The sequence below is a fragment of the Notolabrus celidotus genome, chromosome 12, assembly GCF_009762535.1.
Source record: "Notolabrus celidotus isolate fNotCel1 chromosome 12, fNotCel1.pri, whole genome shotgun sequence".
NCBI classification, from domain to species: domain Eukaryota; kingdom Metazoa; phylum Chordata; class Actinopteri; order Labriformes; family Labridae; genus Notolabrus; species Notolabrus celidotus.
Genome location: NC_048283.1, coordinates 15,500,234 through 15,512,410, shown reverse-complemented (window position 1 = coordinate 15,512,410; position 12,177 = coordinate 15,500,234). Strand labels below are relative to the sequence as shown.

The following is a 12,177-nucleotide window of genomic DNA, read 5'->3' as shown; positions in this document are numbered from 1 at the left end:
GGAAGTCAATGAAAAGTGAAATACCTTCCATAGTATAAAAATGATCAGAGCCAGTAGCAGCAAACCGCCAATGATGCTACCAATCAGGATCCAAAGTGAGATGGGAATAGCTCTGCCCTTTAGCACCTCCAGTACAGTCTACAGAAAGATACAGGAAAGAGGTTTAAGGAGGAATGTGCTGTTCTCAAAGGCTTGATGCTTCATGTCTAGTAGAGTACCAAGGAATTACAATGAGATTGACTCTGTCCTCAACATCATGACCATTTGGGTGATAAACTAGTCTTTCCAATATCCAGCATTTACAGTTGTGCTCATAAGTTTACATACCCTGGCAAAATGTATGGTTTCCTGGGTAGTTTCTGTTGTCGTTATGATTTAAAAAGAGTAAACACAGTTGTTTGATAAACATTTCTCTTATCATTCATATTCTCTGAAAAATGGCCAAAAAAAATCACAAATTCTGCCAGGGTATGTAAACTTATGAGCACAACTGTCCTTCACTCTTTAGTCTCAAGGGGAATGACACAGATTTCATGCTTTCCATTGAACCAACTGGCCAGTAGTAGTGATTCTTAGCATGACCATTTTACTGTGATTTATTTTGGGGCATTTTTGCCTTTATTGGATAGGACAGCCTAAGACATCCCTAAGAGGGATAGGAAATTTGGGGAGTACAGAGTGGGGGAAGGCATGCAGCAAATGGTCAAGGCCGGGAGTTGAACCAGCAAGTGCTGCAATGATGGCCATAGTCTTTGTATGTGGGATGCATGCTTAAACTGCTAGGCCAACGGCTACTCAGACATGACCTTTTTTTTTTCATAGTGACCAGCATTACATATATTTAAAATTTTTAAATTTTAGTAGGGATCACATGAATTCACAGTTTTACAAATTCTATCCGTTATATGTGATTCATAGTGATCTATTTTCTCTCTTTTTTGAATAGTGGGTGTCTGTTTCTCCAGAAAACAATGATCAGCATTATTCTGAACATGCATGCTAAAGAAAATCAAGAAGCTGTGGTGACATCTTACCAAAAGACATGAAAGCAAAAGTCAAACTAAGTTTTTACATTTTTTTTCATGCTGTATCTGATGATATTGTGTACTTAAGTCTCAGAATAATCCCAAACACATGACAGTGAGCTGCTTTTCTATTCCAGTCTTCTTACCTCCCTCCAGACTGTCCCTGTTCCCAGAGTGATGAGGTTCGTCTCCTGTGCTGCGAGGTGATAGGCACCTATTATCTTCACTGACTTATATTTGGCCTTCAAAAAGAGACACAGAGGTGATGACCAATGTTTGTGTCATGGGACAGAAAAACATGAGCATCTCAGAGCTGTTGTGTAACTCACTTTTCTGAAAAAATCATCATGAACTCGGCGGCTGACACGAATAGTGGCTGCCTGGCCTTTAAGAAGCTGTTGGACTTCACACACCACTTCGGTGCACCATGACCTGCTGCAGTTCTAAAAGACACAAACAGCAAATTAACACACATACACACACGCACGCTGATGTAACAGTGTTCAGCAGCTGCTATTTCACCAGGGGGCCTCACCAGTATGTCATTCTGCATCATGTCTTCAGGATGAAGCGAGCGCACGTCTCTCTGTCTGGCCTTCAGCTGGGCAAGATCACTCAGCACACTGCAGTTCACCCCAGTGGCCTGCGAGGAGATTTAAATATGTCAGACATGATCTAAAAGAGAGGGACAAACACCCCGTGCAGCAGCTGTACTCACGTTGTATGAAAAGACATCAGTGACAGTCATGAAAACTCGGTCTCCAGCCGCCACAGAGGGCAGAAGCAGCTTGAGCTCCAGATTACTCACAGAGTAACAGCCCAGGTTCTGCAGCTACAAACACAGACATAAAAACACTCTAATTGTCAAGTTTTGTTGACTAACGATGACTCTAACTTGAAGCATTACAGTTTATGAAATAGTGTTGGTTACCCTGAGGTGTGTGTAGAACTCTGGTCCAATCGCCTCTGACACAGTTCGAGTGGGGTGGACTTCATATCGGTTCAAATTAGAGTCACTTCACAGAAAAAACAGAAACAAACAGAAGTCAAAACGTGTTGAAAAGAGCATGAAGTTTGGCTTAAGTTTTAGTATCCCACACATACCTGCTAACAAACAGGTCTGGCTCATACTGAACAAAACTCTGCAGCTGAACACTGTTATCCCACAAAGTTTCCTCCCTCTCCACACTGTCACTGTGGGTCACACAAAGTCAGGTTAGGAGGTTAGGACAGCATAAACTTGAAATCACTTTATGTTGAAAATGAAAAAAAAGTCTCAGATTCAAGTAGGTTGTTTCCAAAATGTGTTATCGTTTTGCTTTCATGAGCTACCTGGAGGCATGAAGCTTCATCTGCACTCTACTGTGCAGAGACGTGCAGCTGAACTCAAACTCCAGCATGAAGTTAACCTGCAAACAAATGAGAGAACAGAGGCTGCTGAAGTGACACATGATGCCTGGAGGAAGTGAAGTATGAGTGGGCTGAGTCAGGGGAGTGATGGTTATTCCCTCAGCAGTGGACTTACTTTTGACTGCGAGCGGAATACTGGATAGCTGACGTTACACGAGTGGCTGTTGGCACTGAGCGCGGTGCACTCGATCTTGAAGTGGGCATCCTCCTACAGGGAAGGACAAGAGAGAAACAGAACTAATGTGTCAGGTTTTCTGTGTTGATCTGTGTGAAAGTACAAGGTGAGTTTTATGTGTTCTTGTGTATGTGTAGCTTACCCTAATGCTGAGGCTGGAGAAGTGGAGGTTGCGTGAGTAGTGCAGCGTCAGGCTTGAGTTGTAGGCGTTCTCCAGTCTGTTCTGAAGCTGCACCTCCACCGCCAGACGCCTACGAGGGCTGCGAATCACATACGGCTTCTGTCTGCGGAGGAAACCCAATGAGAGCTCAATGTAGACTTAAGCGAGCAGTTAGTGGATCATTTCTGATTCATGGAAATAAAAGAGAGCAAACTGGGACGTTTCCCATTACTGTTAAACATTCATGACATTCATTCAAATTTTGGACACATCTAAATTTAAGCCCAAAAGACTCACTTTAATATAAATCACTAAAAACCCAAGAGCTGAACCCTGAAAACTGTCCCCTTAGTCAGCTGGTGAGGAAGCTAATCAGCCAGACTCCCATCAGCACTGATCAAAAACACAACCAAATGAAACTCATCATGAAGCACTAAGATCTGTATTTAGAACACTGGAGAAACCAAACAAAGACCCAAAGTAGAATGAATTGTTATTTGACCCTAAAGTGTGATTATAAATTATCTGAATATCTGTACAGTGTCAGAGATACAAAACAAAGACGTATCCTGACCAAATACAGGCTGAGTGACCACCAGCTAGCTGTAGAGACAGGGAGACACAGGCAGACATGGCTGCCCAGAGAGGAGCGTCTATGTGCTCACTGCTCTACAGGGGACATAGAGACAGAGATGCACTTCCTCCTCCACTGCAGCAAGTTCTCTTTTCTAAGAGATTCCCACTACAGGGAAATTACTAAAATAGTACCAAACTTCCCAACATTAACCCCAGAAGAGAAACTGTCTGTTCTCCTGGGGGAAGGGTCAGCAGCTCCTCTGGCTGCTAAATATGTGTCTGCCTGTCACAGCCTGAGGGACGCACCATCCCATAATATTTGATTTTAGGTGAAGGTTTTATGAGCATACCGCATCAAATGAGGACATTGAGACATGCTGTATGAGTGACACAATTGTTTTAATGCGTATAAAATATGTAATATATATAATATGTAATGAATATAATATGTAATGAATATAATATGTAATGAATATATATGTAATGTATGTGTATAAATCTTGTGTGGCAACAACATGTCTTTGTTCATGCCAATAAAGCAAATTGGATTGAATTGAATTGAATTGAATTGAGAGTAGAGGAAGTATCTCAAATCTGTACCTTGTGCCAGAGATGTCCATGTGAGCCTGCAGCACGAGGTCTGTAGTGCATACATCGTCCTCACCACAGTCTTTAAAGAACTGGATCTGTGGCAGTGGCAGTGCAAGTGGAAAGCAAAGTATGATTAATGAGGAAAAAATAGGGAATAAGAAAACTGATGGATTGATGTTGGGTCACTCACAGTTTTCTTGACGGTGGTTGGCCAGCCTTCATCCAGCACTGGCCCACTTTCTGTATCGTTGATTTTAAATCGCAGAGAGAAGCTAATCGGACGGATGTAGTCTGCTGTATCCTAATGAACAACAAAGACAAGTAAAGTGCTTATGATGGAATAAATTCAGTGTTTGAGTTTGAATGTCAGAAGTTTTTAGGAACACTCACATAAACATGGAAGGGCAGTTTGTGGCAGACAGTTCGTCCTGTGAGAACTGGGACTGCCAGCTGCGTCTGTCTGTGGGAGCTGTCGTCAAACAGCGCCCGCGCAGACAACTTCCTGTCGTCCAGTGTGGCCGACACCCACAGATCTGAGGAGGGAGAAGGTAATTGGGACAGATGGTGAGTGTTGGAATATTCCCATTTTCATCATTAGCCAAGTCACAGAATGCAGAATCCCTTTTAGAGGGATTAGAGAAGGGAGAAGTAGGAGTAAATGGTGTGATACCAAAGCTGTTGCTGTGTTGTCCAGGGGAGCGGGAGACAGTTGTGAAGCAGGCGGTGGCATTGAGACAGGCGGACTCTCTGCCTCCCCTCTGGCAGGTCTTCTGGATGACGTTGATGGAGTGCGGCTCAAAGGACAGACTCACATTGATCTGCACAATGCTTCGAGAGCTGCACACAGGGGGGAAAGAGGGACATCAAACAGGACACTTTTTTTCAGTTTTAATTATTATTCAGTGCTCCTAGCTGACTTTAGGCAATACATTCAATGTTTTGAGCTTTGTTATTTCCCACTGTCTGTATATAAAGATGAACGACACGCATCCACCACCTCCGTTTATACAAAAGTGATGCCAAAATATCCTGCTAAGACACTTACATCTTGCACATTTTGGGCAAGTCTGTGTGGATGAGATCGGTCATGATATTGTCGTCTGCCCTTCGAACAATCTTGGTAATGGAAAGTTCAATGACACTAGCACTATTGTTCATTATATTTCCTAATTCTGCATCATACCTCTTTTAAAAACATTGCATAGCTCTAATTACAACTAATCTTTCTCACAGAAATTAATATTTGGACATAGGGCTGTTTACGAATATTCTAAATTCGAATATATATTCGAATATTTTAAAAAAAACGGAGATTTGATTTTGAAAATTAACTTTCGACTGTGGAAAAAAAAACACATCTGCGGCTGCTTTGCGAATGGGCGCACTGCATGACAGGTCAGGGACAGGTCACAGGAGTCACACATGCACAGCGTGAAGCAGATGACAGAGGGAAATCTGTCCGTCCCCGGATCCTCAGTGCGCTCTGAACGCGTCTTTTCCTCCGCTGGGAACATAGTGAATAAAAAGGAGATCAGCACTGGCCTCTTCACATGTGGTCTTGTGTTTTTGGCAAATAACCTGTCCGGCCTAAGACCCTACATTGACAGTGGACTAAAAGAGCCCGACAATCAGTGACACTGGGATAAAATACAGTTTTTCCTCTCTTTTTTTTATACAAGTGCCAAGAATGTAAGTGGACTACTTTTTTCGTTTTTAACTTTAACTTCAATTAATGTTAATAGTATTTGCTTCAATCGCTGAATGAAGCCTGCCTTTATTAGGAACAAGAGTCAGGACCTTTAAATTGCTCGCACAAGTCTTGTTCAGCACTCACTCAGAGAGAGGGGAGGGGGGCGAGCGAGCAAGCGAAAGGTCTACGGTCTTAAAAGTGTTACGGTATAGACCTTTAGGTCATTTACTTGTTTTGTATTGTGTAAGTATGTTTTAGGCATGTTAAATCTGAAATGAAAATATCTATACAAGTAGTTATGTCTCCTTGTATTAGTTTGTCCACCTGTTACTGACATAATGCGCAAATTTAGATATTCAAATGGTTCGAACCTATGTTTTTTTTTAGAGGGAATATTCAAACATCATTTTGGAGCAATTTTGACAGCCCTATTTGGATATGAACCAGCTAAATAAGAGCTGATTATACTGACAGAAACCAGGGAGGGAGGCTGACTGCAATAATGCAGTCACTTAGTAGGGGGGGCTCTATATCTTTTGGCTTCACTTTTGCAGAGAAATGTTGTTCATCTTTTTGTCAGACTGTGTTATCGCTCAGTGCTTGCAGCTATAAAATTAAACTTTCTAGAAATGCACTTCCCTTTCCTCTAATCATTCCTCTACCTACCTAAGCAGCACAGCACTGCCCTGTGCTCCAACTGCCAAGTCTATCAGCTCATCTCCATCCAAGTCCAACCGAGCACTCACACTGCGGCCAAAATACTGCAGGGAGGGGGAGAGCGATGACCCCGGAATACGCTGCGATGATAAGTGAGGCAGAAACAGAAATCAGTTTGGCTGCAGCCTGAAGTAAACAAGTGGAAATCTAATCATGTGCAATGACAAGCACCTGCTTATAGTTCTGGATGATGTAGATGCCGTTGCCATGGTAGACATAGAGGGCCCCTCTATGTTCATCCTCCAGCGGGGCCCCCACCAGCAGGTCAGTGAAGCCGTCATGGTTAAGATCTGGAACTGCTGCGAGTGCATAACCAAACCTGGAATCCTGGGACTTTTCCTCAGACTTTAGGGTACCATTAGAGATAAAAACCTCCTCCTGGAAAAAAAGAAGGAAAAGAAAGATGAGGAAAAATTTAAGGGGATAAAAAAGTATGTTTTTCTGATTTTGAGATCAGTACAGTGAAAATCTAACAAGAAATTGATTCATGCTTTCATTCTCATAGTGGGTACATAATAGTCCATAAGGAGAGCTATCAGTGCCACTGCTGTCTTACCCCGCTGAGGGTGTAAATGTACACTCTGCCAGCCTCCTTGTTTCCTGAGCCGAGGTACATCGGTGCAGCAACCAGAAGGACATCAGTGATGCCATCCTGGTCGATATCCAGCCCACAAACCTCACTGCCATAGTAAGACCCAATCTGTGCATAGACAGGATTATTCACTTTACTGCCAGCAGGTGGAGCCCTTGCTTTAACATGTGCAATCCTGCTGTTTTCTGCCACAGTACATAAAAATAACACAGCTTTACCTGTTCTCCATTGAGCGCCTGTACAATGTTAACATCCCCCTCGTCACTGAGCTCAAACAGGATGACTTTGCCCTTGTGTTTGAATCGAGGAGCCCCGGCTACATACAGCCTCCTCCAGTCACCCACTATCACAGAGGACACTGTGTAACCTGGAAACACACGCAGATAGACATCATCCAACACTGCAGATAATCTGTGCTGCAACTAAAGAGTCAAAGAGTCATGGTGGTATTTCTCAATGTTTTAGCTCACCACAAACCGAGTGAACTTGCAGCACTGTGGTGGACTGTTTTCAACATGAACCCAGCAGCTTGAACAAAATCTAAGTGAGTTAAATCAGGGACTTTTATTTTGGTGGTAGTTGCACCATTTCAAAAGTTCATGCAGTAAAAAAATAAATCTATGATACAGTGTGTGATTTGAGAGTTGACTCACAAGTTATGCTTTAACCTCAAGTAAGAAAAATTGACGTTTTAAAAAGATGACTTACATTTTAGAGCTTATTACATAAAAAGGGGTCATGCGAAGTGAGATTTTTCACCAGAAACAAAATAAAGAAGAAAAACACTCCAGAGTTTGGCTGTTATTTTGTTTGTGATAATAAATTGAACATCCTTTGGTGGTTTTTTTTTCAAAGTTATATTTTTGGGGCATTTTTGGCTTTTTGACCTGAAAGCTGAAGAGAGACAAGAAATGTGGGGAGCAGAAAATGGGGGTAGACATGTAGCAAACGGCCAAGGCCAGGAGTTGAACCAGTGACGTCTGTGACTGGGATCACAGCCTCATCTAATTTGGTCACAACGTATTTTTGCACTTTTTTCAACTTAAAAATTATTTCTAATGCAGTCACTTTAAGGTCACGTGTTTGAGCTACAAACAAACGCTTGAACATATCACCTGGGTAGACTGATGTTTCAAATGAGTTACAATCATACTGTATAAATAATGGATGTCACCCATCCGTGACTTCACCCATCTGTTCCTGAGCGCTGTTTTGGCGCCAAACGACGGCGGCAACCATATTGGAAATGCGGAACTCAACCAGTCAAAGTGTGACGAAAAGAGGTGGAGTTTGAGCCTCCTATACCAGCCATATAGAGTCCCGTTCAGTGGTGTAATATGTGGGTACCTAAATAAGCAGCATGGTTTTTGAGCTCCAGGGGGAACTCGCTTTCAAACGCCTCTCTCGGAGGCATGATGCGTCCACTGGTTCCTTCCTTCAACACTCCACCGTCCCAGTCGTAAGCGCCCACCATCCCAAACAGAATGCCATCCTGAACAACAGTTAGAGCGAGACATCGTTAAGTCCTAGCAGGTAAAACATACACACTTCTCACAGAGGTTTACAGCTACTTACGTCCAGTGTGTGTGTTGAGAAGCCGATCTGAGACATCTCCATGTGGAATGAGCTCTGGTTGTATCCCAGCGTGCCTTCAGGCGGAGACAGATACAAGAGTGTCAGATTCTTCTTCACACCTCTCCTCCCTTCCTTCCTTTCTCTCTAAGGATCTGATCTAGATGGCATCAAAAGCTATCTTACTCACCATGAGGACCACAGGTGGCAGACCTGCCTCACCCTTTCCTCTCCTCCTTTCCCTTCCTCTCTGATTTCCCTAAACATTTAACGGGTATCATCACATTTCATCAGCCTTCCTCTCCTGTTCCTGAGACTGTGGTGAGGGCTGTGCACTCCCTCTACCTTCTTCCTCTTTTTCTTGCTTTTTCAGCAGGACTGTTGTTTATTTATACATGGACCTGATACTCACCCGCTTTCTCCCACCCTCTTAAATTCACTCCTTCTCGTTTGTCTTATATTCTAGTGTTTCCCTCTTTTTCTTTCTCTAATTCTGTGTTTTTCATAACGTGGTTTCAACTAGAAATGTTTGGTGTTTGCTGCTTTCCCTCTTTTTAAGCACTGCAACTTCTACTCCTCCTTGCTTTATGTTACAAACCTTCCAGAGTGAAGATGCGATCGCCCAGAGCATCCACGATATCATTGAGAGCAGCCTCATCGGTAACGTTGAAGAAGTATTTGTCGTCAGGGTCAGTGGCGATGTACTTGATCTCATTAATGAACGTCTCTGGATCCTGCTGCCGGCGGATGTAATGACCCAGAACCTGTAGCCCGGCGTGAGAGAAAAATAGAGTGGGAAAAATACGGGTGAATGGATTAGCAGATAACATATGCTCAATAAAACATTAAGGGATTGGGCAAGAAACAGAGAAAGGGGGTGGAAGTGATAAAAACAGAGAGAGTTTTGGCATGTTTGATGGAAGTTACTCTTCTTATTAGGCAACAGAGAAGAGAGAAGAAGGGGATGAAGCATGTTTCTTTAAGCTCCTTTCAGATGAGTCAGGCACCTCTGATTGTTAAGACAGAAAACTGAAATGACAAGAGAGACGTTTCAGCCTGACTGTGTTCTTATCCAAGTCTAAAGAGGGATGTCGGAAGAGTGAATAAAGAGAAGAGGGTCAACACCAACACTACGCACTCTCATAATCACATGAAACCTTGAACTTCAGGATTCAACTGTGAATTGAAATAAAAATAAACACACTTCACGGCCTGTGTCATTTACCCGTGATTACCTAAATGCAACAAATTGAGTGGAAAGCTCAAAAGCTGAGGGAATAGTAACCACCAGAGATTTGTAAATGAGGAGCGCAGGCCTCGCACAGAGGTGAAGAGATGACTGATGCTAAAGATGGACTGAAGCAGCAGTGGTCTATGGCTTCAAGCCTGAAGTACAAATGAGAAAATTCCATAAGAGAGACCAAACCCAAGAATCTCCCCCCTGTGACTCCAGCTGCCAAGCAAACTAAGGAAATCCTCTGTTTTCAAAGGGCAGAAGGATGGAGAGTGGTGTAGTGTGTAACATGAAGACAGACCACATATACATATCTACATTAAGAATTCAAAGAGGCTGAGAATTTCCACCCAGGCTGCCAAATGTGTGAGGCTTTTACAGAATCATGAGAACAAATATGTTCAATATAAAGCACGTCTGTAGGTTTAAGATTTTGGTTACACAATTCACCTAAATATATGAGTAAGTGCTCTTACATGCCTAGCTGTGCATAATCCTCTCCCCCAAAAACACACTCCCCTGACCTGCCATAATGTATAAAACACAGCCTGTAGCGACTCTTGTTTTGAAAGCTCTGTCCTCCCCTGTGAGCCATCGAACTGAACACACACAGACAGGCAGCAGCACAGAGAGCAACACCAAAACATGACTGTTGTTACAAGAAGTACTCACCTATCATCACTCCTATGATTGGGGAAAACAAACAAAAAAAAACTCTGCTCACAAAACCTGAATGCTTTTTTCATTCAGGTTTTCTTCTTCTTCTTTGGAGTTGAAAGCTGCTAAATATCTGCTCTCTGGCTGCTTCCTTCTTTCTAATTATCCTTCTGTTGACCTAGCATTGCCGTGTGCACATGCCAGGTAGAGTTACAAATTGAACAGCTCAATGTGATAAAACCATAACAACCCATTTTAACACAATTTCTGGTTTTCAAGCCTATATCCTCTCACTGTTTCCACTGTTTTTCTGCCCTTTTGAGGAGTCAGTTTGCACAAATTACAAAACAAAAACACAATTTCAGCAATTTCTCTGGTGGTACTCAGCTATACAGATTCAGTAGTTTAAAGTTTCACAGTGTTTTTAGCTTAAGCCTGTGAACAACTCACAAGACTTATTTTTGCTTTCTTTTTCCAGAGTGCATCATAAAATTAGGTAAAGAGTTTTAGGTACGCTGCTCCTGAAGACTGGAGTCTGCTGCCGGAGGATATCAGTCTGAGAGCTGGTTACTAAATGTTTCAAAAAAATAGATTGAAGGTGTTGGAGGAGGTCGCATTGGGTTGTGGATGTTTTAACTTTTGACTCTCTGTTATGTGGTCCTGAATATGTTGACATGTGTGTGAGATTGTTATGTGTTGTATGTCAGTAACTTTGTTGGAATGTGCTGCTGCTAATCGTGGTCAGGAGTCTTGTGTCAAAGAGATGTCTAATCTCAAGGAGGCTTTCCCTGGATAAATGAGTCTTAAATAAATACCTTCAAAACACATCTAACACGGCTGTAGAATATAAATACTTCATAGGTTGACTCCTCCACTTCTTAAACATCACAAACTTAATTTTCCTCACCTCTATTGCTTAACTGGGTGTCTGGGTGTCTTTCTCGACAGTACACTGTCATTCCAGTCCCACATCACTAATGTCACCCGGTCAGCATACTTCCATCTCCGTAACATCTCTCGCCTGCGTCCATCTCTCTCCCCATACAGTACATCCACTCTGGTTCACACCCCGGTAACCTCCCGCCTAGATTACTGCAACTCCCTTCTTTTTGGTTTACCCGACAAATCCATCCATAAACTTCAACTGGTTCAAAACTCCACTGCTCGCATAATCACCAGAACCCCCTCCACCAACCACATCACGCCTGTCCTGCAGCAACTCCACTGGCTTCCCATTAAATACCGCATCATCTTTAAGATTCTGTTCCTCACCTACAAGGCCATCAACAACCAAGCTCCTCAGTACCTCATTGACCTCCTCCTTACAAAAATACCCACCTGTAGTCCCAGGTCCTTCTCTTCCATCCAACTCACCCTCCCAGCTGCTCGCTTGACCACCAGGGGGTCAGGAGCCTTCAGCTGCTCGGACCCCTGCCTCTGGAACTCTCTCCCCCAGGACTTACAAAAATCCACCTCTCCCACCGCCTTCAAATCCTGCCTCAAAACTCACCTTTTCCGCCAAGCATACTCACTCTAATCCGTCACTTTAGGACTGGAAAGAGCCTTATTATTATTATTATTATTATTATTATTATTATTATTATTATTATTATTATTATTATTATTATTATTATTATTATTATTATTAACATTGTAAGCAAAAACCTCAAAATCTGGAGAAATAAACATCAAAAACTACCCCTCCAGCAATAACTTTTGTATAAGGATCAACACATCTTGTCATGTGGCCAACATCAGGATCATCTGATTTGAAGATC

The 12,177-nt window shown here is 42.6% G+C and overlaps 1 protein-coding gene across 1 annotated transcript in view; it reads right to left on the bottom strand.

Moving 5' to 3' along the window:
* itga10 (integrin, alpha 10) overlaps positions 1 to 12,177 on the bottom strand; it is a 34,981-nt gene that overhangs the window by 489 nt on the left and 22,315 nt on the right. Inside the window, exons 9-29 of the mRNA XM_034698637.1 lie at positions 9,107 to 9,272; positions 8,512 to 8,585; positions 8,284 to 8,428; positions 7,155 to 7,303; positions 6,901 to 7,044; positions 6,516 to 6,722; positions 6,294 to 6,424; positions 4,608 to 4,774; positions 4,328 to 4,470; positions 4,128 to 4,238; positions 3,947 to 4,032; positions 2,753 to 2,894; positions 2,551 to 2,643; positions 2,358 to 2,434; positions 2,130 to 2,219; positions 1,957 to 2,041; positions 1,744 to 1,857; positions 1,561 to 1,668; positions 1,355 to 1,468; positions 1,172 to 1,267; positions 25 to 138 (exon numbers count right to left, since the gene is read on the bottom strand). Coding sequence (XP_034554528.1) covers positions 25 to 138; positions 1,172 to 1,267; positions 1,355 to 1,468; positions 1,561 to 1,668; positions 1,744 to 1,857; positions 1,957 to 2,041; positions 2,130 to 2,219; positions 2,358 to 2,434; positions 2,551 to 2,643; positions 2,753 to 2,894; positions 3,947 to 4,032; positions 4,128 to 4,238; positions 4,328 to 4,470; positions 4,608 to 4,774; positions 6,294 to 6,424; positions 6,516 to 6,722; positions 6,901 to 7,044; positions 7,155 to 7,303; positions 8,284 to 8,428; positions 8,512 to 8,585; positions 9,107 to 9,272 — 2,556 coding nt within the window. The remainder of the gene's footprint in view (positions 1 to 24; positions 139 to 1,171; positions 1,268 to 1,354; positions 1,469 to 1,560; positions 1,669 to 1,743; positions 1,858 to 1,956; positions 2,042 to 2,129; positions 2,220 to 2,357; positions 2,435 to 2,550; positions 2,644 to 2,752; positions 2,895 to 3,946; positions 4,033 to 4,127; positions 4,239 to 4,327; positions 4,471 to 4,607; positions 4,775 to 6,293; positions 6,425 to 6,515; positions 6,723 to 6,900; positions 7,045 to 7,154; positions 7,304 to 8,283; positions 8,429 to 8,511; positions 8,586 to 9,106; positions 9,273 to 12,177) is intronic.